The following is a 24,209-nucleotide window of genomic DNA, read 5'->3' on the forward strand; positions in this document are numbered from 1 at the left end:
ATTTTTAAAAGTCAGTGAAATCTGTGATCCCACCCTTTCCCTATACTTGTAGGCGACTCTGTCTTGCTAATCAAAGCAGAAGAATTTAAGTTCATTCTCTGGAGATGGGCACATAGGCTTTCTGTACTTCGGGATTTCTAGATATTGGTGAAAGTGAGTACATGATATTTCTACTTTAAATACTAAGATATCACTGAACACAGTCTGAACTTTCCACCAAATCTCTGGAATATAGGCAGCCAAATATCTGATCTGTAGAAAACTGCAAATCTCTTGAGGAATATGACTAACTCCAAAGAAAAATCTCTAAAAAACCAGACACCATAAAATAAATATTCATGAGTACATGCTGATAAAAATGAATAAATAAATAAATAAATAGATTAATGTTGAGGAGAGGTTAATCTCCCATGCAGAAGAATTCCAAATAATCTATTTAGCTATTGCACTTTCAAGGAACTGGAGTATAATTCCCTTGTTCTGTGTGGGCTGCACAAGGTGCCTTTCTTACAGGAAGTATAGCATGGAAGGAAGAAGAGTACCTTGATACTGGAAAATCCTGACTACCACCTCAGCCATGTGATTAAGCTCAGCAACCACAGGGATGGGATGTGTCCTACTTAATGGATATAGCAAAAATGGTACTTGACCTCTGTGGTTTTCCTAATCAAAACCCTAGTACAGTGTAATCATGAGAAAAACATTGAACAAGGTTCAGTAGAAGGACAATCAGCAAAACACCTGATCATTACTCCTCAAAACTATCAGTCCTCAAACACAAAGAAAGTCTGAGAATTGTCACAGCATAGAAGAATCTAAGGGGACATAGCAGCTAATGTGGTATCCTGGGTAGGAACCTGGAGTAGTAAAAAGGTTCTACATAAAAACAAAAGAAATACAAGTACTGTATGGACTTTAGTTAATAATATTGCATTGCTATTAGCCTATTGATTTTGACAAATACCACCACACCAATGTAAGATGTGCTGTTTATGGAAACTCTGTATAGTCTTTTCAATTTTGCTACAAATCTAAAACTGATATTAAAAAATAAAGTTTATTTTTAAAATAAGAATGAGATAGAAAGGGAGAAAGAAAGTGGGGGAAAAAAGAGGCATGAGTGGCTCTTTTATAAAGTGCAGACCCAAGTTCCGCTGCAGTGACCACCCAAGTCACGGAGTTCCATCCACACACCCAGAACATCCAAATCACCATTTTAAAAAATTTATTAATTCTAATCAGTTATATATGACAGTAGAAAGCTCTTTGATTCATTGTATACAAATGGAGCAGAACTTTTCACTTTTCTGGTTGTGTATGAAGTAGAGTCACACAATTTGTGCAATCATACATGTACCTAGGGTAATGATGTCCATCTCATTCTACCATCTTTCCTACCCCTTTGCCTCCTCCCCCTAACCCCTTTGCCAAAGTCCCCCCACTTATCCCATTGCCCCCCATAAGGATTAGAGTGCACTTATCAGAGAAAATATTCAGGCCCTGTTTTTTCTTGAGATTGGCTTAGCATAATATTCCCCAACTCCATCCATTTACCTGCAAATGTCATAATTTTTTTTTTTATCTTTTAATGCTGAGTGATATTCTATTGTGTATATATACCACAGTTTCTTTTATCCATTCATCTATTGAAGGGCATCTAGGTTACTTCTACAGTTTAGCAACCTGAATTGTGCTGCCATAAACACAGAAAGGGCTGTATTACTGTAGTATGCTGTTTTTTAAGTCTTCAGGGCATAGGAGTAGGATAGCTGGGCAAAATGGTGATTCCATTCCAAGTTTTCTAAGGAATGTCCACACTGCTTTCCAGATTGGTTTCACTAATTTGCAGTCCCACCAGCAATGTGTGAGTGTGCCTTTTCCCCCACATCCTCACCAACAATTATTGTTATTTTTATTCTTGATAACTGCCATTCTGACTGATGTGAGATAAAATCTTTTGCTTTTCTCTAATTACTAGAGGTGTTGAGCATTTTTTTCATATATTTGTTGATTGATCCAATCACCATTTTTAAAATCATCGTGCAAGTTACATTTATTTTTCATTTACAAGGAATTTATAGATCAGTTTTCTATGATAGCTCCTTTATGAGTCTAATGTTTCAGTTAACTTTTGTTACATAAAAATAGTCATATCTTAGCAGCTTCAAACAACAATCCTTTGTTCTATATCTAAATCCATAAATTTAGACAGGACTTGACTAAGTGAATCTGTTGGTCTGAGTGGTATTGACTGAGGTTGCTCCATACTGTTCAGCCCACAGTAGGCTGTTCTGAAGGGTTCGGGAGGCTTCATCACTTGTCATGTACTTTGGCAAGGATGGCTAGAAGACTGAACTTGGCCAGGACTGTTAGTGAACTTATGCATGGCATCTCTAGCAAGTTGGCCTCACAGTACTCAAACTTCTGTCATAGCTCCTGGAAAGATTTGTCACAGAATGCACTTACATTTTCTTTTTTTAATAATTTTTTTTAATATTTATTTTTCAGTTTTTCGGTGGACACAACATCTTTATTTTTTATTTTATGTGGTCCTGAGGATCGAACCCAGAGCCCCACGCATACCAGGCGAGCTCGTTACTGCTTGAGCCACATCCCCAGCCCAATGCACTTACATTTTCTATTCCCCATTTTAATATTTTTTTGGGGGGACAGGCACCAGGGATTGATCTCAGGGACACTTCAACCACTGAGCCACATCCCTAGCCCTATTTTGTAATTTATTTAGAGATAGGGTCTCACTGAGTTGCTTAGCACCTCACCATTGCTGAGTCTGGCTCTGATCCTCCTGTCTCTGCCTCCCCATAGCTTATGAAGATTTTCAGAAACCTAAGAAATGCCTCTAATAGTCAAGAGAGGAACTAAAAAACAGATAAAAGCAACTTGAAGAAAACAGAGAGGATTTGAGCAGGAGAAAGCTTTTAATTATTATTAATATTCTTAGACAAAGAGGTAATGGGAATTAAAAATATGATGGTAGAAGTGAAAAACTCAGTAGACTCATTGGTATTAACTGCTGAGAAAACCAGTAAATAGAGACAAAAGACAAAAGAACTGGAGATAGGGAAAAAGAGAGAGACGGAGGAAGGAGAGATAGAGGGAGAGAGAGAGAGAACAGTAGTTTAGGAGATTTACCATCCAAGTAATAGTGATTACAGAAAGAGATTGAAGAGAAAAATGAAGGGAGGAAAATGAAATAGTAATAAAAATTTCCTGAACTGAAAGGAATATGTTTTCAGGTTGAGAGAGTGAAAAATATAATCAAAGAAAAGTAACTGCACCCCAAGGCTTTTAGGCATGAAGTTTCATAATACTGGGATCAAGAGAAGAACCAAAAAGCATCCAACTAGGGAAAAGAATAGAAAAACAAATCACATTGAAGGCATCAGTAGTCATTTTGGATTTGTCAATAGCAACACTGGGATTTAAATTTCAAAGGGAAAATATTGTCAAAAATCTGGAGGAAAAGAATTTTCAATGTAGATTTCCCTACAAAATAAAGCTCTGCTTTGTCTTATTCTCATATTTAAAAAATAGACATAAAATTCACAAAATAATTTAAATCTCATACATCTTAGTTAAGAAGTTACTGGATGATATTTTCCATAAAAATGACTAAATAAAAAGAGAAAAATGTACTAGAGAACAAAAGGAAACTGACCACAGTACAGAGGCAAAAAGAAAAAAACATGAAGAAAGAAAAGTTCCAGCATCATAGTCCTACACAGATAAAGAGAGCAAACAGTTCACAGTGGGCCAGATTCTACTCTCAGTGATGCCATTTGTTAACTATGATTTGTGAGCAATTCCTGAGTAATTGATCTATGTAACTCCCTTTCCTCTTCTGGGAAATGTGGTTATCAGAATACACAATGTGGTAAAACATGTAAATACATTTGAGTAGTACCTGGCTCAAAATATATTCTCCACTAATATTGGCCTTTACTATTTATTACTAGGGCCCTTCCAGCTTTGGTATGCATTGAATCTGAATTAAAAGTAATATTGCTGGGCAGGTGGTATATGCCTGTATTCTCAGTTACTAGGAAACCTAAGGCAAAAGGATCACAAGTTCAAGACCAACCCCAGCAATTTAGCAAGACCCTGTCTCAAAAATAAATAAAGAAATAAAAAGGGCTGGCTATGTAGCTCAGTCATGATGTTCATGCATAGCATATCTTTGATAAATAAATTCAACAAAAATAAAAATAATACAAATGCATTGGTTCATTTTTTTAAAATAATGACATACCCACATTTTCTTTTCATTTTGTCATTTCATGAATCTAACTAAGCTAAACTAAAAATTCTTTTTAAAGTTCTTCCCAAATCCCACAAAACCTGCACACAATTATAAAGAGATGAATAATAAGCAAAACAGTTCCTTCCACTTCATAAAATACGACTGAAAAGCATCTACATTTGCAAGTCATCCTAGATACTAAGAGCTGTGGTACTTGACTGTTAACCCAGTAGCATAAAATAAAATGAAAACATAATAAAATGCAGGGGACTCTGCATCCTGCTGACATAATAACTAAACTGAATAGACAAGGAATGCACAATTCCTAACTTTATGACCCACATGGAGGAATGATCCACAGTGTAGGCAAACCGATTAGAGTCTAAAATCTACCCAAGGGGTTCACTTTCACTATTTTCATCGTGATTTATTTGGTGGGTATCACAGATTATAAATGTTGAGGATATTATTTTTAGTGTTTTATAAAAGCAAAGTTACAATTTCTCTTAACTATGTGAGTGTAAAAAGTGGTACTATAGCTTTCTTTAAGTGTCTAATTTTATTACAACCCAGGATTTTATTATACTCAGGGATCTCTGGTTTTCTAATAGCAGTCCCTAAGGCACCAGAAAAAATGCATTTCTGAAGTACATATACTTTGTGAACTCAGAGATAACATAATGAGCAAGCCCTTAGTCAAAAAGGAATGAAAGTTCCCCTCTCTATCTTCCTTCACCTAATCAGTGAACACCCAAGACTGCTATGGGCACTGCTCCCAGACCAAGGTTCCCAAAAGTAACCTGGCATGCAAACTTGGTGACACACGTAAAAATCAAAGGGCACCAGACAATTACAGGAATTATATTACCCAAGCTATTGCAATAAAAAGAATATTCATTAATGAAGAAAACGTCAAAGGAACGGAAGGGAGTCTTGGGAGCTGTGGAGCAGGGAGTCATCAGAGTAGATGGGAGTCATGAGGAAAGATAAAGGTGGGTCTCCTCTCATTATATGAGGGCATTGAGTCCTTTGGGGCTGACCATTTCCTGGAATACAAAAGCATTGGAGATTTCCTAATCATTCTTGCTTTCTGGAGCACAGAGCTTAGATAAATTCAGCATTTTCAATGTGGTCTTTTACTTTCTTTCTTCATTTAGAAGTTCAACTTATCAAATTACATCTTAATCAGGGTTTTCCTAAGATTTAACATTCCTGAGACCCTACCCATTGCTCCTTATATTTTGCAAATATTAACCTACCTGTTTCAAAACACAAATTTCATATCCAATTTTTCCTCATCCTATTTTTGTGACTAGTAAATATAATAATGATAATGTCATCAATAATATATTTTGATGCCACATAATTAAAGACATTTAAATGTAATAATTTATTAAGCTCCAAAACAATCCAAAGGAGAAACTGAGAGAGTTCAAATAGTTTGCATAAATTATTATAGCTGATGTATTGTGTAGCTGAGATTTGAACTTCCTTAATGTATTCTTGGACATTACACTATACCAACTTCTGAATCTTTCCATACAGTGGCTAATGTACCTTGGGAACCTAGCCAAGCATTAGTTAGGAACAGCCTCAGAATCCCTTATGAATCCTGAGAATGGTAATGAGGGATAGTCATTGCTAGCTTAGGAAAACAACCCAGCTAAATTTAATTTTACTGAGAAGAGTGAGTGGACATCAAAGTCTAGGCTCATCCATGGTTTACTACACAGGCATTAACATGGGTTGTCCCAAGTTTCTGTTTTTCAAGGGAATGTATTTAAGAACTAAAGGTACATAGGTAAGCAGGAAATTATAATATTCTATGATTAACATGCCTTAAATACAATAATTTACAGACAGAGTTTAAAAAACATGAATTGAAATGTCAGTTTGATTCCAATGAAATGTACTTATGAGTATGAATTGAAGATAAATTGCCAGAGATAATCATTGTTAATGTTATGATTGGTTTTATTTATCAATCCTTCTCTGTCCTTTCTAAATATTTGATGCAGAGCAGATGTTATTTTATGGCCAAAAAACATACAATGTAAATACCCTTATATCTCTAGACTCATTGTTGACTGATCCTTCAGGTTTGATATTTTACAGAAGGTGGGAGAAAGGGTGCAGCTTGAGATGAAGTTGGGCAGGAGGGGGGCAGGAATCACAGCATCTGAATACAAGCATTATTATGTCTCTTTTCTGTATCTTTTACTTAAAACAAAAAGCTATTCTGAATGTCTACTAGAGAATTTCCTCTGACATTTTATATCACCTCTGTCTCTCTGATTCTCTAATAATTGTTCTGTAGTCAGTCTCTCTCTTTCTCTATTTCCTTCTTTCTCACTCTCTCACACTGAGTCTTTGTGCATTTCTGCTTCAGATTGTCTCTTTTACTTTTTTCTACATACTACTCATTGTCTTCTCCATCTATCTGAATCTACTAAACACAAAAAGCCAAAGTTTGAATACCAAAGTCTCAATTTATGGCAGCTCTAGGTACCCAGGGACTGTGAGAAACTTCCATAAAGGGACAGCATAGTTAACTCCCTTAATTGTTCTCTTTTCCAATCAACTTTCTCCTCTTTATCTTCTCCATTTTCTACTATTTCCCAGGAGATCCTAAACCTGTGCTAGAGCTTCTTTAATATCCAGCTCTAACAACTGCAAACTTCCCAGGCTGATTTGGTTAATCATAATAACCATCTATTTAAAAACTAAAGTATAGGGCTGGGGCTATAGCTCAATGGTAGAGCACTTGCCTAGCACATGTGAGGCACTGGGTTTGATCCTCAGCACCACATAAAGTAAATAAATAAATAAATAAATATATTTTTAAAAATTATAGTATAGAGATTTTAAATATAATAATTAAAAGAATAACTTCTTTCAGCTTATAAGTCATTCTAATTCCAAGATTGTTTTTAGTTTTCTTATTATAATAATTTGGAAGCTCAATGTCCATCTCCATATACTTTCATTGAGTTTCAGGAAAAGGATTTACCATGTGGCTGGTTTAGACCAGGTAGCTAAGCTGAATTTTTTCTTCTCTCACATCTTGCTCTCCCTCATACTATGTGTCCTTTTGGTAGGGCATAACCACATGCTCTCTAACATTAAAATAGTAGATAGTTTTGATCATGTGTGGCCCCATGATCCACATCTCTAAGGGGGAATCCCTGTACCTATCTCGAATACTTGAATAATTTCACTATCTCTGCCATAGCTATTCCACATTCCAGATTAGAATGAAATTCTCTGTTTTATTATTCAGCTAGGAAGTCTTATCTCAGGAAGAAAATAGGCTTCATCAAAAGCTGATGGCATCTGTCCAGGTAAATCCCATTGAGTAATTATAGTTCACATACTGGAGGAGGAGCTGGCTCTGTTAACAAATCCCTTCTGTTCATCAGCACTGGCCCGCAGAAGCAGAGTAGTTTTCACATGCTACCAACTTGTTGCTAGAGTCCTCTTGATTCTATGCCAACATCCATTACAGGTACCACCTTAATCTTGCTGAAAACACATTCTAAAGCAGCCAACCAATGTATCTTGTTAATTGAAAAGACTTATCGGGAGAGTAGTGAAAAGGGAATGAATGTCATTAGCCAAATTAATTGATAAATTAGCAGAATTAATGAAACAGAAAAGAAACAGTCTTCATGTATGGGCAATAATGTACTAAAAAATTTCATAACATATGGCAAAAATTGAGTGCTAACACATCAGATAGAGCACTAATCTCTAGAGTGTATAAAGAACTCAAAAAGTTAAACACCAAAAAAACAAATAACCCAATCAATAAATGGGCCAAGGACTTGAACAGACACTTATCAGAAGAGGATATACAATCAATCAATAATATGAAAAAATGTTCAACATCTTTATTAATTAGATAAATGCAAATCAAAACTACTGTAAGATTTCATCTCACTCCTGTCAGAATGTCAGCTATTATGAAGACAAATAACAATAAGTGTTGGCGAGGATGTGGGGGAAAGTTACACTCATACACACTGCTGGTGGGACTGAAAATTGGTGCAGCCAATTTAGAAAGCAGTATGGAGATTCCTTGGAAAACTGGAAATGGAATCACCATTTGACCCAGCTATCCCTCTCCCTTGTCTGTACCCAAAGGACTTAAAAACAGCATACCACAGGGACACAGCCACGTCAATGCTTATAGCAGCACAATTCACAGTAGCTAAATTGTGGAACCAACCTAGATGTCCTTCAGTAGATGAATAGATTCTAAAAATGAGGCATATATGCACAATAGAATTTTACTCAGCAATAACAGAATAAAATCATGGCATTTGTAGGTAAATGGATGGCTTTGGAGAAGATAATGCTAAGTGAAGTTAGACAATCCCCCAAAAAACAAACGTGGAATGTTTTCTCTGATATAAGGAGGCTGATTGATAGTGGGGTATGTAGGGGGAGCATGGAGGAATAGAGGAAGCCTAGATAGGGCAGAGGGGTGGGAGGGAAAGGGAGAGGGCATGGGGTTAGAAATGATGGTGGAATGTGATGAACATCATTATCCAAAGTACATGTATGAAGACATGAATTGGTGTGAATATAATTTATATACAACAAGAGATATGAAAAAATGTGCTCTGTATATGTAATATGAATTGTAATGCATTCTGCTGTCATATATTTAAAAAATCAATAAAAATAAAATAAATTAAAAAATTGAGTGCTTAAAGGAAAAGAAGAAAGGAAGAGAAACAATTAACTTCTAAGGTTGTAAACTATACTACTTTTACATAATCTACTTTTACATAGGTGTTACAGGCCCAAGCTCCAAAATAAGGGCATTTTGAAATCAATAGTTATTCTAAGTAAACCTATGGAACATTCTTATTGCTTTGATGAAAATGAAGGATGAGCTTCTGTCTTAGTGAAAATTCATGAACCCACAAGGAAATGCCTTCTGTTAGTCCCCATTCAAAAGAAATAAAACTTACAATTGATCAAAGGAACACATTTACTAACTGTACTAACATTTCTCAATGATAGTGCCTGCTTGGGTCTACAGCACTCCAGATCTGGCTGTCCCACAGTTGACCTCAAAACTGTTCCTACTAACAGGGACTGTGCCTGGCACTCAGCTGACTACATGAGAAGCTGCAAGGTCTTTGTGGCAGTTAGTTCATTCACATCATGTTTCTGCTGTGTCTATACCAGTCTCAAAGGATTGTCTGGCAATACTTGTCCCTTTATTCTGGACTGTACATCACCAGCTGTGCCACAACTTATTTTTCTAGTCAAACTGAAAAATATCTCTTCCCAAGTCAAGAGCTCCATAAATATCTCCATCTTACTTACTATCCTGCACTCCAAACTTTCAAAAGACTTCAGGGAACAGTTGGTTCTTCTAAGCTCATACAGCTGATGGTCAAGCACATTTGCTGCCCTATTTATAACAGGCATATGTTTTTAAGTACTGGATGGATACCCAGAAAGCAGTTCTTTTTGAATGTTGTACTATTAGTATGACTGTAAGTATGTTTTTTGAGGATGGCAAGTAAAAGTGTATTTGATAATTAAGGCAGATTTTGGCTTATAGTATGTCCATTTCAGCTTTTCATCACATCAAGCAGGAATGATGTGTAGCTATGATATCTTTTGGGGAGATGTTATCGTAGTCACCTACCAGCAGCACCTCCTAAAAAGGAACAGTGCACAGGTTTAGAGTTGTGGAATAATGTAAGAGAGTTAATTCTATTACCAAATTTGGAGACACGTAGAGAATTTTATTTCAATGTGGTTTAGAAACAATCACACTCTAATAAATACAATGTTACCTATAATATCTCAGTCCTGTGCAACCTCAATATCTGAGTTTCTCTATTATTTAAAAAAATGGGTTTGGGAGAAAATAAAGTGATAGAAAGGGCTAGTATTTGATGTAAAATTGTCAATCTATTCTACTCTTTTTTGCACCATAATAGTAGATTCCCTAGCCACTGCCTCATACCCCCAATCACAGGCAAAGACTCAGTGAATTGCAGGGAGGAACATAAAATGCAAGACTGCTTTGCTTTTATTTTTGGCTTGTTGAGATTTATTTTAACATTGCCCTGGGCAGATTTGCATCTAACAACATTAGCCTCCTAGAAACATACTTTACTACACAATGGAGACTTTTCTTCACTTATATGTTGCTTGGGGCTAATAGAATGAGCTGTTTTGCACTGAATATGTATCTTTTGATCTTGCTTTATGTTCCTCTTGCCATTTTGTTGCTAAGGGCTGCTAATTAGGAGAAATCCATAAGTGAAAACTGCCAAAAATTTTTGAAATATTCAGATTGGACTCTCTGGCCAGTGCTCACACAGAGTTCTGTGGACCCAGAACTCTTATATAGAACTCAATTATTAGGAAAGAAATCAGCTTGGGCTCTTGGATAGGAAGTCTTGTACTTAGTGAACAATACATTCTTTTACTTCTTATTCTCAGATTCTGACCTCTCAGGGTGGATTTCCTAAATTCCTCTTTTGTTACCCTCATTCACTATCAATGATGATTTGGGGGTTACAGACAAATACCCATCAAAAATGGTGTTTTTGAAATTACCTTTATTATTAGAGAATGTTTTATTAAATGCCTGCAAGATTTTTGTGCACTCAAGTCAGTACTGCACTGATATACTTAGAACAGGGAAGTTAGGAACTCTGACTTCCTTAATTTTATAGTCTAAAAGAAATGTAATTTTTGTATGAAACATCATGTGACATGGCACATGGTTTTCCAGACAGGTGATTGTTCATAAAGATTAAGGATCTCTATTGTATAAGAGCAAAAAGGGAAAGTTATCTGAAGAATCCATTTGCTCACGTTGATTTGTGTCCTGAAAACAAAGAATATTGGAAAAAAAAAGATGGAATGAGAATAAGTGATACAGAAAATATTAACAAAATAAATTATTTATATACTACTAGATTATTATATCCTAGTCTTAAGATAGAATATATATAACTAATACAGTACAGAAACTAGGTCATCTACCTTTGACTAAAGCTACATGAATCAATATTGCTGAGATTTTAATATTAGAATATATCTTGGTGAGCTGTAGTGGCTACATTCTGGAGCTAGAAGAGTGTATAAAAGAGTGTATTTTCTTTTGTAAGATACTATGTTTGAGGTTAATCATGCATTGAGCACTGGCTAGCCCCATCAGGTAGACACACAAAATTACTCTCATTCTTATTTTGGGGAAGTTTTATTCAATCCTGATTGCAGGTTAGACACTGATATCCAGGATGGTGAGTTTGTCCAATAATAATAATAATAATAATAATAATAATATAATAAATGTAGGACAAAATTTACCAATAGTAAAAAAAAATGAAACAGTTTTTACTGAATAAGTACAGTGCCTCCTACAACTGGGCGACTCTATATGCCTAAATTTCAGTTGACTCCCAGACAACAAAGATCTGTGGAGAAAATTCCACTTGATGTACCTCTTTATTACCTTTTTTGGTTTTTCTTCTTGATTGTATTATTATCTTGAAGCAGAAAATAATTGCTAATTTCACAGTCAAATGAAATGAAGAAAGAAAAATTTTAAGTGTTCTATGAGACCAAATTGATCTATTTCACTAAAGATGAGCAGTGAGAAAATTGATTATAATTTAATCTCAAATCCTCTGTAAATTCAGAGTAGGTTATATTGTCAAGGTGGTTATTCTTTAATGTGACTCAGTATGGATTAAAAAGTGTTCATTCTGTTCCGTAAATATGAGTCACTAGGGCAAGAGACACCACAAGGTAATAATATCAAGGTCCCTAGTAGAATCAACCAAACTCAAAGAGGGGCACTGGTGTATTTGAAACAATTTTTCTTTTTATTCCATAGCACATTTTTAGAAATTTTTGAGTTATACACTTTCCACTGCACATTTTTAAAATTTATTTTTACACATTTATTATATCATAGATGTATAAAAGATGTCATCATTTTCTTTCCAGGCAAAGAGAAGTTAAAAAAAATGATAGCTTCAAATAAAAGGAAATGAGATGCCTGGTTTGGATAAGGGGAAAATATTTTCATTTGGTCACCATATCACCGCTTTCAGAACCACATGGAATTTTTCAGCCTTCAAAGTTTTATTAGGAAGAGAACATCCCTAAGAATGTGAGCTGAGAGGTGAAAGATTCTTGGTACATTTATTCATCCATTGAATAATTATTGAGCGACTTTTTGCGTCAGACTTTTTTTTTTACAGGCAACAGAGATGCAAAAGATTGAGAAGACATGGTCTTTGCTCACTCTAAAAAAGCAATGAAAGGCAGAAAAACACTGAATATAAATGCTAGCATAAGCTGAAAACAACTAGGGAACTTGGAGAATGCTTCACGACAGAAGACACATCTGAGGTAGATTTTTGTATCATAAGCAGGAACTTGTCAACAGATGCAAAACACATTTTAGAGAAAAGAAAAAAAAGAGGCAGAAACAGTGAGATTGGAACCTCAACAAAGTTAAAGTAGAGAGAATATAATGTCAAGAGATGAGGCTGGAAAAGTAGGTTGAGCTGATTTATATTTTTACAGATCTTTTGGAACTTTTAACAGGTAAAAAGACCATGACCATTTAAACAAGAGGATTGTGTGGTCAGCATCATGTATGTTCTGCTCAATATAAAGGATGGATGAAGTAGCTGTGGGCAGGAGAACAACGCTGCAGGCCAGAACACCAGGTGGAGAGTTATGCAGTGATACTGATAACAGATGACAAGGCACTGATCCATAGCTGTAGACATGATGATGGATTGTAGAGATCAATCTTAGGACCAAAATTGTAAAGTAAGATTTGATTGCATAAGTGAAATAAAAAGGACAAGGAAACAGGAATAACTCAGTGGCTACTAAAATAGGGGCACAGATGAATTTTAATTCCATTAACTGAAATATATGCATGTATTAGAAGAAAAAAAGTGGAATATCGTAAGTTTCAGCTCAGAATGTGTTGAATTTGAGGTACCTTCAGAGACTTACATGAAAAAGGTGGGTATGTTGTTTTAAATTCAAGTCAGATGAAGTGTAATTAAAGCCACAATACTGAAGAAATATAATAGAATACTCCATGAGGTCAGGAGAGAAGAAATGTACAATCCTGCAGGGCAACAGTATATAAAAGGTGAGTAAAGAAAGAGGTGAACATTATGGAAATTGAGAAGTGATGGGAGTTAGGAGGAGAGACAAGAAAATGAAGAAAGGTTAAATGATACACAAAGCTTTGAAGAGATTAAATACTTAAGATAAGCCCATTGGATTTGGCAATTAGTTGATAACCAATGTGCTTCTAAGAGTGGTCCCAACAGAATCAGGCAAATGTGACATCTATGACGGAAAGTGGACATTATTAATTAGTCGATATAAATCATGCTGCTAGGCAGGTCAGATTCCTAAAGCACATATTGAGATTTCAGTAGAGTTTCTGGTACTGTGTCAATAGGTCTTGACCATAAGTATTGATGAGTAATCCAGAAGAAATGAGGAACAATTTTAAAACAATACCTTATTAATTACCATTTAGATTCAGCTCTTGCTCTCATCTCCCTGTCTTTTCACTTAACCACCATCTTTGGGGAATCACTGTGAGGGAAGATGCCTCTGTGTAATAAATTTTCAAAGCTAGTTTGGCCTTAGGACAAAGAGTCAGAGGCAGAGTATGAATCCCCTTAGGCTAGAAAGGCTTTTGAGTCATAGGGGTCCTCTTAGGGATCACTCATACCTTGAACTGAACCTTAAGCATCCACAGCTCTCTCTTGAACTCAGACTGGCTATGAAATGTCAGAGTTAACTTACATGTAGCATGACCGGGAGCAATGGCCTTTGACTTCTTCTCTCACTCTCTCAAATCTCTCTCTCTTCAACTCTATTATGCTACAGGGTCAGTGCTTTATGTAGGTTGGGGACTCTGGGCACTTCTATCCTTCTACAGTTTGAGTAGACCAAGGTTGTTACAAGAGCTCTCCCAGATAGGCTTTCATTCAAACTCACCACCTCTTGCTTTTATTCCAATTCTTTCAGTAACTTCTAAAGCTCTTTTTGATCATCTGGCTCCAACTCCCATTTATGAACTGATTGTTGGTCTATTCAAGAGTAACATGTTTTTAGAAAAAGGTTTACATTGGGGTAGGAGGATGTGATGGGGAGAGATAGGAGAAAAAGAGAAAGGAGAAAAACAAAACAACACTAAAATAGGTTGTCGCACAGGGTGAAGGCCTTCTCAGACCACTATCCTTTAGAAGGCAATACCCCGGGGGAAAAAAAGATTTTGAAGACAGGAAAAGTAGGAAGTGAGGTGGAGTAGAAAGTGGGTGATAGAAAAATCAAACATGGAAGTAAGAAAAATCCTTATAATTCTCCATGTGAGCTGTGTCCTTGTGATTTATATGCAATCATCAGTGATCTATCAGCTGCTTGTCAGCTGGGGGAGAGGACCACTGTATTTCCTTCACCTATGATGGATCTGTTTGATAATATCTCCTTCAATTTGCAGTTGCTGGAATCTCCTATTTCATACTTGTGGATACAAAATGCATGTTAAAAAGTGAATACTTTTTTGCTCTTTATATTTATCTGCCTTTAAATTTATCTCTTTTACCTGTATCTTTAACAGTCAAGGAAAACTAGACATCAAAGCCCTTTTCTAATGGTAGCTCTGATGGCAGTACCATTACTTATTTATTTTCTCATATACATACTTTCTATATGTTGACTGTGAAATAGTATGCCTGCTGTATCTAGGAGTTGTCCATGTCTTAGAGGCACAATTTGATCTAAATTATATCTAAATGCACGTAATGTAATGATGAGTCATATTATAATATGGTTCTGCTCCAATGATACCATTTGCATAATGCTCTATATGATAAGACTATAAAGTAAGGGGCTAGGTTTTCAAGTGAGGCTTATGGAAAACAGTCTTCAGACTTTATAACCAAGTTTCATACATCAGAATGTTCATCCTAAGTGCTTTATAATTTATTGTGAGCACTTTTATTTCTCCTTACTGCTGGAATGAGATAAAGAATAAACCCAACCATAGTACAGACCACATTTTTTCCCTTCTAGAACTTAGCATACTTTTGATATTTACTTTGTAATGACTCAAAAGGTAACAGAGTTTTCTTCAAATAGCTGTGGAATTGTTTTTAATTACATAGTGAGTGAGTATTTAAACTACATATCAGAGCCAGGATCCTAAGACTAATTTTACTCTTTCAAAGATACAACTAAAGGCAGCATTTTTTCCTTCTAAATAAAGGGATTTTTCAGAGAATGGAGACTCATAGGGAGAATCAACACAAAAGCAAGATTAAAATTACTGCTCATCTTCTCTCAACCAGATGGGGTGGAAAGAGGAGAATCTGTAGTTCAGTGGAGAGGAAAGGTTTGGGGATTATTCCTACTTCATTGAGAGTATAATTGGCACTCGTGAGAAGGAATAGATAGGCCTATTCTTGCAACCTGAGGGTCCACAAAACATACAAAGCATAGAGTATGCCATATTCAATCCAGGTGGCACCACAATTCTGTCAGCAGATCTCTGAAGATCACAAAGCACAACACAGACTGGATGTTGTCCTGCATTCAGACTGTCCTTGAGAGACATTCATGTGTAGGCTCTGCCTTTTATGAAACAAACTGCATCTGATGAAAGACATGAAGCATTTAGAGTCTTGTCTATGCACAGGTATCCCAATGCCCCTTTTAAGATGTTCCAGAGTTGGAATTTGAGCCTCAGTTTAAACTGCTATGCTATATAACCAGTCCACATCATACTGGATTCAAGTTAAATATTATTGAGCTTTATGAGATCTATTGCTTATAGGAAGGGATGAAGGAGGAATCAGGTATATGAACACCAGACCCCTAAAAGATTTCCCTAGAGATGTGATAAGCAAGGGTTGGTTTTAACTATAATATATAGAGGTTGCTAAATTTAGCTCAAAATTGGAGTTTCTACAGAATGAATATTCAAATTTCTAAGTAAGGAGGGACATGGGGGAAAAATGTTAGACTCTTCTAAAGCTCACTAGGTTCTCTAAATATATTAGCCTATTCAATAATCACAACTATCTTACAAAATAGTTATTATTTCCATGTTGCAGTAGAAAACTAGAGTCTCTTCAACAATATCAGACATCATCAGGCCAGTTACTGCTCTGTATGTCTAAAATTAACCCACACATCATATAATATAATTCCTTAACTCTCAAAGCCACAGCTATTCTAAGTACCAAAATTTAAAAAAATGCTACCCTATTCTTTTACAGTCTTGTAATATCACAATGTGATATTTCTGAGCTTTTCATTATAATAAAACATTAGGTAAATGTTAGATATCATTAATACAGGCATATCTCAGAGGATTTGCAGGTTTAATTCTAGCCCATCACAAAAAGCAAGTGTCATGAATTTTTTGATTTCCTGGTTCACAGAAGTTATTTTTACACTATACTAATAGTTCATTAAGTGTATAATAACTTTCTGTCTTAAAAAAGTATGTATCTTAATTTTAAAATACTTTATTCCTCAAAATATAAAAGTAAAGGTGGGAGTCAGGGAGCCAGGGAGCTGAAACTGCCTATTGCAGCAAAGACCAGTAGGACTTCCTGAGGGTCAGCAGTGAATCCCCAGAGTTTTTTCTTTCTTTTTTTTTTCTTACTGAGTCTAATCTTAGGACATGGTAATGAAGCAGAGATGATTCAGAATGATTGATAATTCAAAATCCCATAAATTTGGTACTTAGCTAACTTGGTATTTTTGAAAGTGTTTGCATAGTTCTTGGAATTCATTATACTTAAAATAATGTTGCAAAGCCAGACAAAGGACTTCTAACTCAGAATCTGAGCCTGGGATATTTTCATGACAGTTTATGCCATCCTCTTCTTAGAAATTTTCCTGATTCCACACTTTAATGCTGGTAATATATAGCATCACTTCCCAGACCAATTATCTTTCCCTCTAGAATGAAATGATTCTATGATAGTTTTGCTGATTCACTAAGGGTTTTATTTGTAGAATTGAAGTTTCAAAGCAAACAGTATAAAAATAAAGGGCCAACACATTCTTGAAGACTTCCTTCCCATCCACATCTTGAATCTTCCACATTTTACAAAAGAGAGAGATTTGCAAACGTGGAAAAAATAATAAAGCTTAATTTTAAAAAAGTTTTCTTGTGAACAAAAAAGTTAATAATTTCTAAAAAAATCAAAATTTTCCACAACTGAATCAATTTTCCCTTACCTGTCCTGGATTTTACTGATCCATATTTATAGAGGGAGTAAAATGAAACATTAAGGTTAAATGATTTCTCAGGCATTAAATTAGGAACCAAGCAAGTTATAACTTACCTTTCACTATCAACACTGTACAAGTGTATATTATCTTAAAATTATGATGCTAAAATTAAATAGCAAAAGGGGCATGATTCCTTAACTACTGACTTATTTTAATACACTTTTAGTTTTAACTGACACATAATAATTGTATATATTCATGAGGTACAGTGGGAGATTTAAGTACATACATACAACACATAATGACCATATCAGGGTAATTGGTATATCACCTTAATCATACATAATTGTGTGTGTGTGTGTGCGTGTGTGTGTGTGTGTGTGTGTTGGAAATATCTAAAATCCTATTAGCTATTTTACATATTCAAATAGAATATGAACTTAGAACCAAAGCATCCCTAGGCCTCAGTGCCTTTATCATGAACCTGACTTAACAGTTCAGAGACTTTGCTATTGGCAATCAAAGATCTCATACAGCAAGAAGCACATGCTTATGAAAAAAATGCCTTTGCATAATAGATGTTTGTCCTGTGACTCTGGATATTTAAACCAAGAGATCAAGACCTACCTCAATTTTTCAACCTTGACCTTGTCAAAATTTTTGTCTCCACAAAAAGACATGGATGTTTGGTAACATCCCTGGATGTCAAAATTTTAAATCTATTTTTGTCTCCACAAAAAGACATGGATGTTTGGTAACATCCCTGGCCTATACCCCCTAGATAACAGTAGCACCACCTCTTTCCTTAGTTTTGACAAACGATAAATGCCACCACGCCTTGCTAATGTCAGTGGAGGCACAAACTACATGCACTTGGGATCTCTTACCTAACCATCCTTTCTTAATTTAAGAAACAAAAAAAAAAATCTCTTCTACCCATCCAGGCACACTACCCCTAGAACCTATAATTTAAAAGAAGGAATATAGTTAACTGGTAAGAGATTAAGTCAAATATATTTGTTGTTTTTGTTTTTTTTACCAATCAATACATACAAGATTCTACTCTTGAGAAAAACAGAAAATTTGTACAAAGATAAGTCTGGATAAATACTAATGCTAAGTTAGTATGTTTTTAGCCAATAATGCTTGTTAAATGTGAAGAGCTGTCTAGTAGCAATTGAACAGGCTTAATATCTAGTCGATGTGTATTACTTTCCTTATGGACCCTGATGGTAAATATGCTATTAAGTAATCTATTAGTGCAAACTGAATTTAGTATTTCTTTTTTACCTCCAATTATATTCATCATTTTAGAATTATAATCCCCAGTCTTATGCAGTGTGAGTGGAATTGTCAATGTACCTGTTCATACAATTCTGCATAATATACTTGGTGTTAAGTGTTTGCAGAGATCCAATGCTCAAGATTTTTACGAGTGCATCAATTTTTCATGACACTTTTATGGATTCAGATATACTGAATTGAGAAGTTAAAATTTTGTCTGCTTACCTTTCCTGTTATTTTTAAAGCTGATTAAACACACACACACACACACACACAATAACAACAACAACATAGTTTTATAGTTAAGGTAGGCAACCCACCTGGTACTTGAGGGTTCATAGTCAAAGTGGGCAACCTTCTGCACACTTATTTAGTGCTTTATCTTCCTTTTCTTGGTTTCTCACATTCCAGAGATAAACTTCCTTTGTAATGACAAGGAGCACATTTATTCCTTCTTCATTTTCACTTCAATACCACACTTAATAATTCTCTTAAAATTTTCTTCATATCAGATAATTTTAATGATTTCTTAACAATTTTAAAATAAGTGTCAATATAGTTTTTACCTATTAGACAAGTGGTGAATATCTGATATATGACCTAATAGCAATTTGTTAAATTTGGTGTAGTTGTTCCACATTTCTGCAAGTATCTATTGCACAGATGATGTTTAGGCCACTAATCAGTGAGGGCTCCATAGGTTAATAATAAGAAGATCACTGTCTTTAATAAACCTACAAGTAAAGTTGAATAGAAATAACCAGTGTAATACAGAGTATTATAAGGGAATGACAAGGAGCCAAGGAAAAGGAGGGCATACAAGATTTTCTGTAGAGGAGGCAGTCTCTATTATAATCCTACATCCTCAGCTACCTGCAAGAAATCCCATCCAAAGTGAGAGGAAATTCTCTGATCCTTTCTGTGGGGCACAAGCACCCACCCTCTTCAGGGTGTAGTCTGTTCTAAATTTTAGAATAATTTACAACATTGTGAACTCCTTGAACAAACAATCTATTAAGTCATGCAACACATAACACAAACATTTTATTCTATTTTATTTTACTTTTGGTACTGGGGATTGAAATCAGGGGCCCATTACCACTGAACCACATCCCCAGGCCTTTTATTTTATTTTATTGAGACAGGATCTCACTAAGTTGCTTAAGGTCTTGCTAAGTTGCTGAGGCTGGTCTTGAACTTGCAATGCTCCTGTCTCAGACTACTGAACCACTGGAATTACAGGCATGCACCACTGCTCCTGGCTATACCTACAGATTTTAAAAATACATTTCTTTACACTTTTCCTGCTTTAGCCCAGACTGATTTGGGAGATAAAAATCAGTAGTTATACAATTCTGAACTGCACTACCCAGTCTTGGAGTAGCATTCCATGTGGATGATGCTTCGTTATTATCTTGGTACTATTCTAGCATGGCCCTAGAGTCCTCATTTACTTTGCAGGCCTGCCTAACACCTGGGAGCAAACTCACCTCTTAATGCAAGCCCATGATACTTTTTGTTGAGTTGGTGATTGCTGGGAGCCTGGGTCTGCATTTAGATCAACCATTCTTTTTTTCCCTACAGCCTGGCGATCTGTGATTAACCTGTGTGACTTATTATTTTTTCTTAATTAAAAAAAGAGAAACATAGGCTCCTTCAAATTGAGACTACTTTGACTTTTATCATCTTTCTATTATGGATTAAATACTTCCTATAGTTTAAAAAGTTACCACTTTAAATCAAGATTTTAAAAAGGTAAAACTAATAATAGAATAGTTCTGAAATCACATTGTTCTTTTGCTCATTTTTCAATAAGTTTTAGTTAATATTGTAGAGGGATTTATTCTCTAGTTTATAAGGACAACACATTTACTTTGGAACTTTTCACCACGTAAAAAAGAACCCTAAAATATCTGGAGAAGTGATATTTTAAGCATTATATTGTGCTCTGGTGGTTAGAGTTTAGCAAAATACAAATCAATAAAAAGTATATTCCATTTGTTTGTAAGTAAAAGATAGACTTAAAAATTAAATAAGGATAAAAGGAAAAGTAAAAATAAGGTGTTTTGTAGATTGTCATGACAAAATTTGCACATAATGCATTGTTGCAGTAGATGCATTTTTATGGGTCTGGCAATTTTTCTGAAATAGTCAATTACTTTCTTAGGTAAGATAAATCTGAACAGTCTCAGAGAATAATTTGGAATAATGATCTATGCAATTTTAACTTTTCCATTGATAATAATTGCTAAAATGTCAAAGGAACTTAAAAGCCTGACTGAAACTACCTTGTGCTGATAAAGAAATTCACCCAATTGATTTGTGTATATTGTAGGGTAGTTTTTAAGATGGGAACATGGAATATAAGATACCCTATATTCTTTATCTGCATGTGTGACCCTGTTAGTTGACATGACAGGTATTTACCTAGAACCTATATTATTGCAGATTACATTTTTCATATATTCAGGTAAATAACATAAAAATCTATGTCTTTGTTTAATTTATAGACCATATTTGTGTCAAATATATTAGATGTTGGTTTTTTTTTAAATGACCATATCAAGGCCATATTCTGAGCTAAGGATATTCAGGGTACTTCTCTGTGATGTAGCAAGTCTGGTCATTGCTGTGTTGAGCTGTGTAGGTAAGAAAGCACAAAGGAAAACCTGCTGGTGATTTAAAATACATTTGCACAGGTATATTTTTGTCCTCAATAGAAAAGAAAAATATCATAATTTTACATTCAAAAATGTCATTAATGGTCTAAAAGACAGGAAGCAGTCTGTTGATTAATTCAGAAGTGCCCTTAAGTTGAGAGGTGCTGGGAACACCACCAAGGATAGAGAAGTGATATCTCAAAAGAGCAGAGCAAAAAAGGTAAAATCAAGCCTGAAAAGAAGCAGTAAGCATCTGCAAAGTGAGCTCTCTTCTCCTCCTAGGACCTCCAAATTATCAAACACATTTAATTATTCACAAAAATATTGACATGGCTGAGAAACACATTCTGGGAGGTGGAGATACTAAATGATACTTAAATCTAGCTATGTTAATAAAACAAATAGATAAAGCAGAGAAGGAAGATGTGTGTATCTTGACACACAACTTATGTCAAATTCTTATTTGAAATTAAAAAAAAAAAAAGGATTCACCTGAAAATAGTGGGAAAAAATAGTCTTGGACCATAGATGAGTTATTTAAAAAGACTCAACAGTTTTCCTCCATATGAGAGACACAAATTGGCCTCTAAGTCTCTCTGTGGTCAGTCTGTGGATTATGTACAGATTTCCTTTCTATGCATGGGTGAGGAATCTCTATGCCTGACTGTTTTCACCTGAGAAAAGAATCTGAATTTGACTCAATTTGGGAAACACAGGGGAATATGGTGTTTTAATTGTTCTGCCATCATACTCTTGACTCTTTCTGTCCATTCCCTCACACCCAGAGTGTCAAGAAGTTGGCTGTGTAGCTGTGAACAGGGTCTGGAACCATCTTTCTGTGGGACAATCATAAATCTTGCCAAGGGGTACACAGAGAGACTTTTTCTTTCTTCCTCACTTTTTTTTTAATTTATTTATTGCTTGTTTGATTTTTTTTTTCATTGTCAGATTTTCTGCTGGAAAATTGAAAGAAAGAACTTTATTCACCATGAAGTAATTATCCCTTCTCTGCTAACCTGTGTTCTTTGCCCCCTTCTTTGGAGTTTCAGAAAGGGATAATTTCAGTTTACTAAAAAAAAATCATTTTGACAAACATTTATCCTTCATCTTTTCTGGAATGACTTACAAAATTGTTTCTTCATCTCCCATGAAAAACTGCATTCATTCAATACGACCAGAAATGCTGGGAGAAAAGTACCTTGTCATTAGATAACCTGCTGTTCTCAGCAGCTAGAACTAGACTTGGGCCAGATGATGCTTGCGTTGATTTTCTTGATACAACACGAATGCACTTGTCCTTGGACTTACACACTTCTTATTTCTTGGAGTGTATTGCAAATTCCTAAGGGTCAGTAGTGAACTCTGAAATCTAGTCTTGTTCTTGCAGCAGTGGAGCATAACTTGAGACTACTATCATGCAAGACTTTATGAACTACTTAGGAAAGAATACAAGATGGAGCAAAAGTGACATGATATCATTGTATAATTCTCAAAAATACTTGAGCAAATGGAGTTCTGTGTGAATGAATGACCTTTTCATAAACAAGTTGAAGGTAATCCAGTGGGAAGTCAATACTCATTTAATGTTATTGGCCTGAATTACTAATACTCAGATTGTTTATTGCTGAGCTGAATCTAATATAATGACATTCGTCCGTTGGATGGTAATTAGATCTTAAAGGAAACAGTGAAGTTACTAAGGACCCCAAGAAATGTCATGGTAGTGATTCATTATGCATATAATTATTTTTCTTGATTGATCTTGTTGAGTCAAATCATGCAGAGAATGAAAGCAGTTACAGTTATGGTTAAGCCACTAACATTATTACTCTGCTCTGTCAGATGTGTTGTAGAAGACAAGAACTCGAAGGTGGCCTGGTTGAACCGTTCTGGTATCATTTTTGCTGGACATGACAAGTGGTCTCTGGATCCCCGGGTTGAGCTGGAGAAACGCCACTCTCTGGAATACAGCCTCCGCATACAGAAGGTGGATGTCTATGATGAGGGTTCCTACACATGCTCCGTTCAGACACAGCATGAGCCCAAGACCTCCCAAGTTTACTTGATCGTGCAAGGTAAGATAAGAGTGGGATATAAGGTGGTAAGGAAGAGATGCAGTTGGATAATAAGCATGATATATAAAATATTTACAAAATTCTTTCTAAAAAAGAAAAACTTCCAAATGCAGGATTGCCCTTAAGTATCTGGTTTCCTTCTACAAAATGGATTTTAAGTGAGAGGGCTAAAGAGAATAGAGAGAGTACCCTTGCCACTGTGAGCCAGTACCTTTGACAAGAAGGGTTTCTCCTAGTTCAGAATATAAAAACATACAGCAAAACTTACAGCTATTAAAAAAAAAAGGTAAAATAGGAACGTAGGAACATACAGAGTGCTTAGAACCACAGGAAGTTCATTTTACTACCCTACCAGGTACCTGTGTTTCACCAAACTTAAGAGAGTTGGGTTTTACCTCTCCTTATCCTAATTAAAATTTTTCATTAATTATCTGTTTTTATGACAGAAAATAACCCACTTGAATCAAAGTGTGAAATATGATATATCAAGAACTATGTAATGTTTTGAACAGCCAACAATAAAAAATTTAAAAAAAAAGAAAAGAAAACAAAAAAAAAAAAAAGAAAGAAATATTTTAGAACAATAATGGTCCCCACAGGCCTTGATATCAGCGGTCCAGCTTTGTGTGATTTGTATCTTCACTAAATAAC

At 35.3% G+C, this 24,209-nt stretch overlaps 1 protein-coding gene across 1 annotated transcript in view; it reads left to right on the top strand.

Moving 5' to 3' along the window:
* Window positions 1-24,209, top strand: part of Lsamp (limbic system associated membrane protein) — a 592,547-nt gene that overhangs the window by 308,037 nt on the left and 260,301 nt on the right. The window contains exon 2 of the mRNA XM_027936124.2: window positions 23,326-23,558. Coding sequence (XP_027791925.1) covers window positions 23,326-23,558 — 233 coding nt within the window. The remainder of the gene's footprint in view (window positions 1-23,325; window positions 23,559-24,209) is intronic.

Source organism: Marmota flaviventris, chromosome 8 (assembly GCF_047511675.1).
Source record: "Marmota flaviventris isolate mMarFla1 chromosome 8, mMarFla1.hap1, whole genome shotgun sequence".
In the NCBI taxonomy this organism is placed as follows: Eukaryota; Metazoa; Chordata; class Mammalia; order Rodentia; family Sciuridae; genus Marmota; species Marmota flaviventris.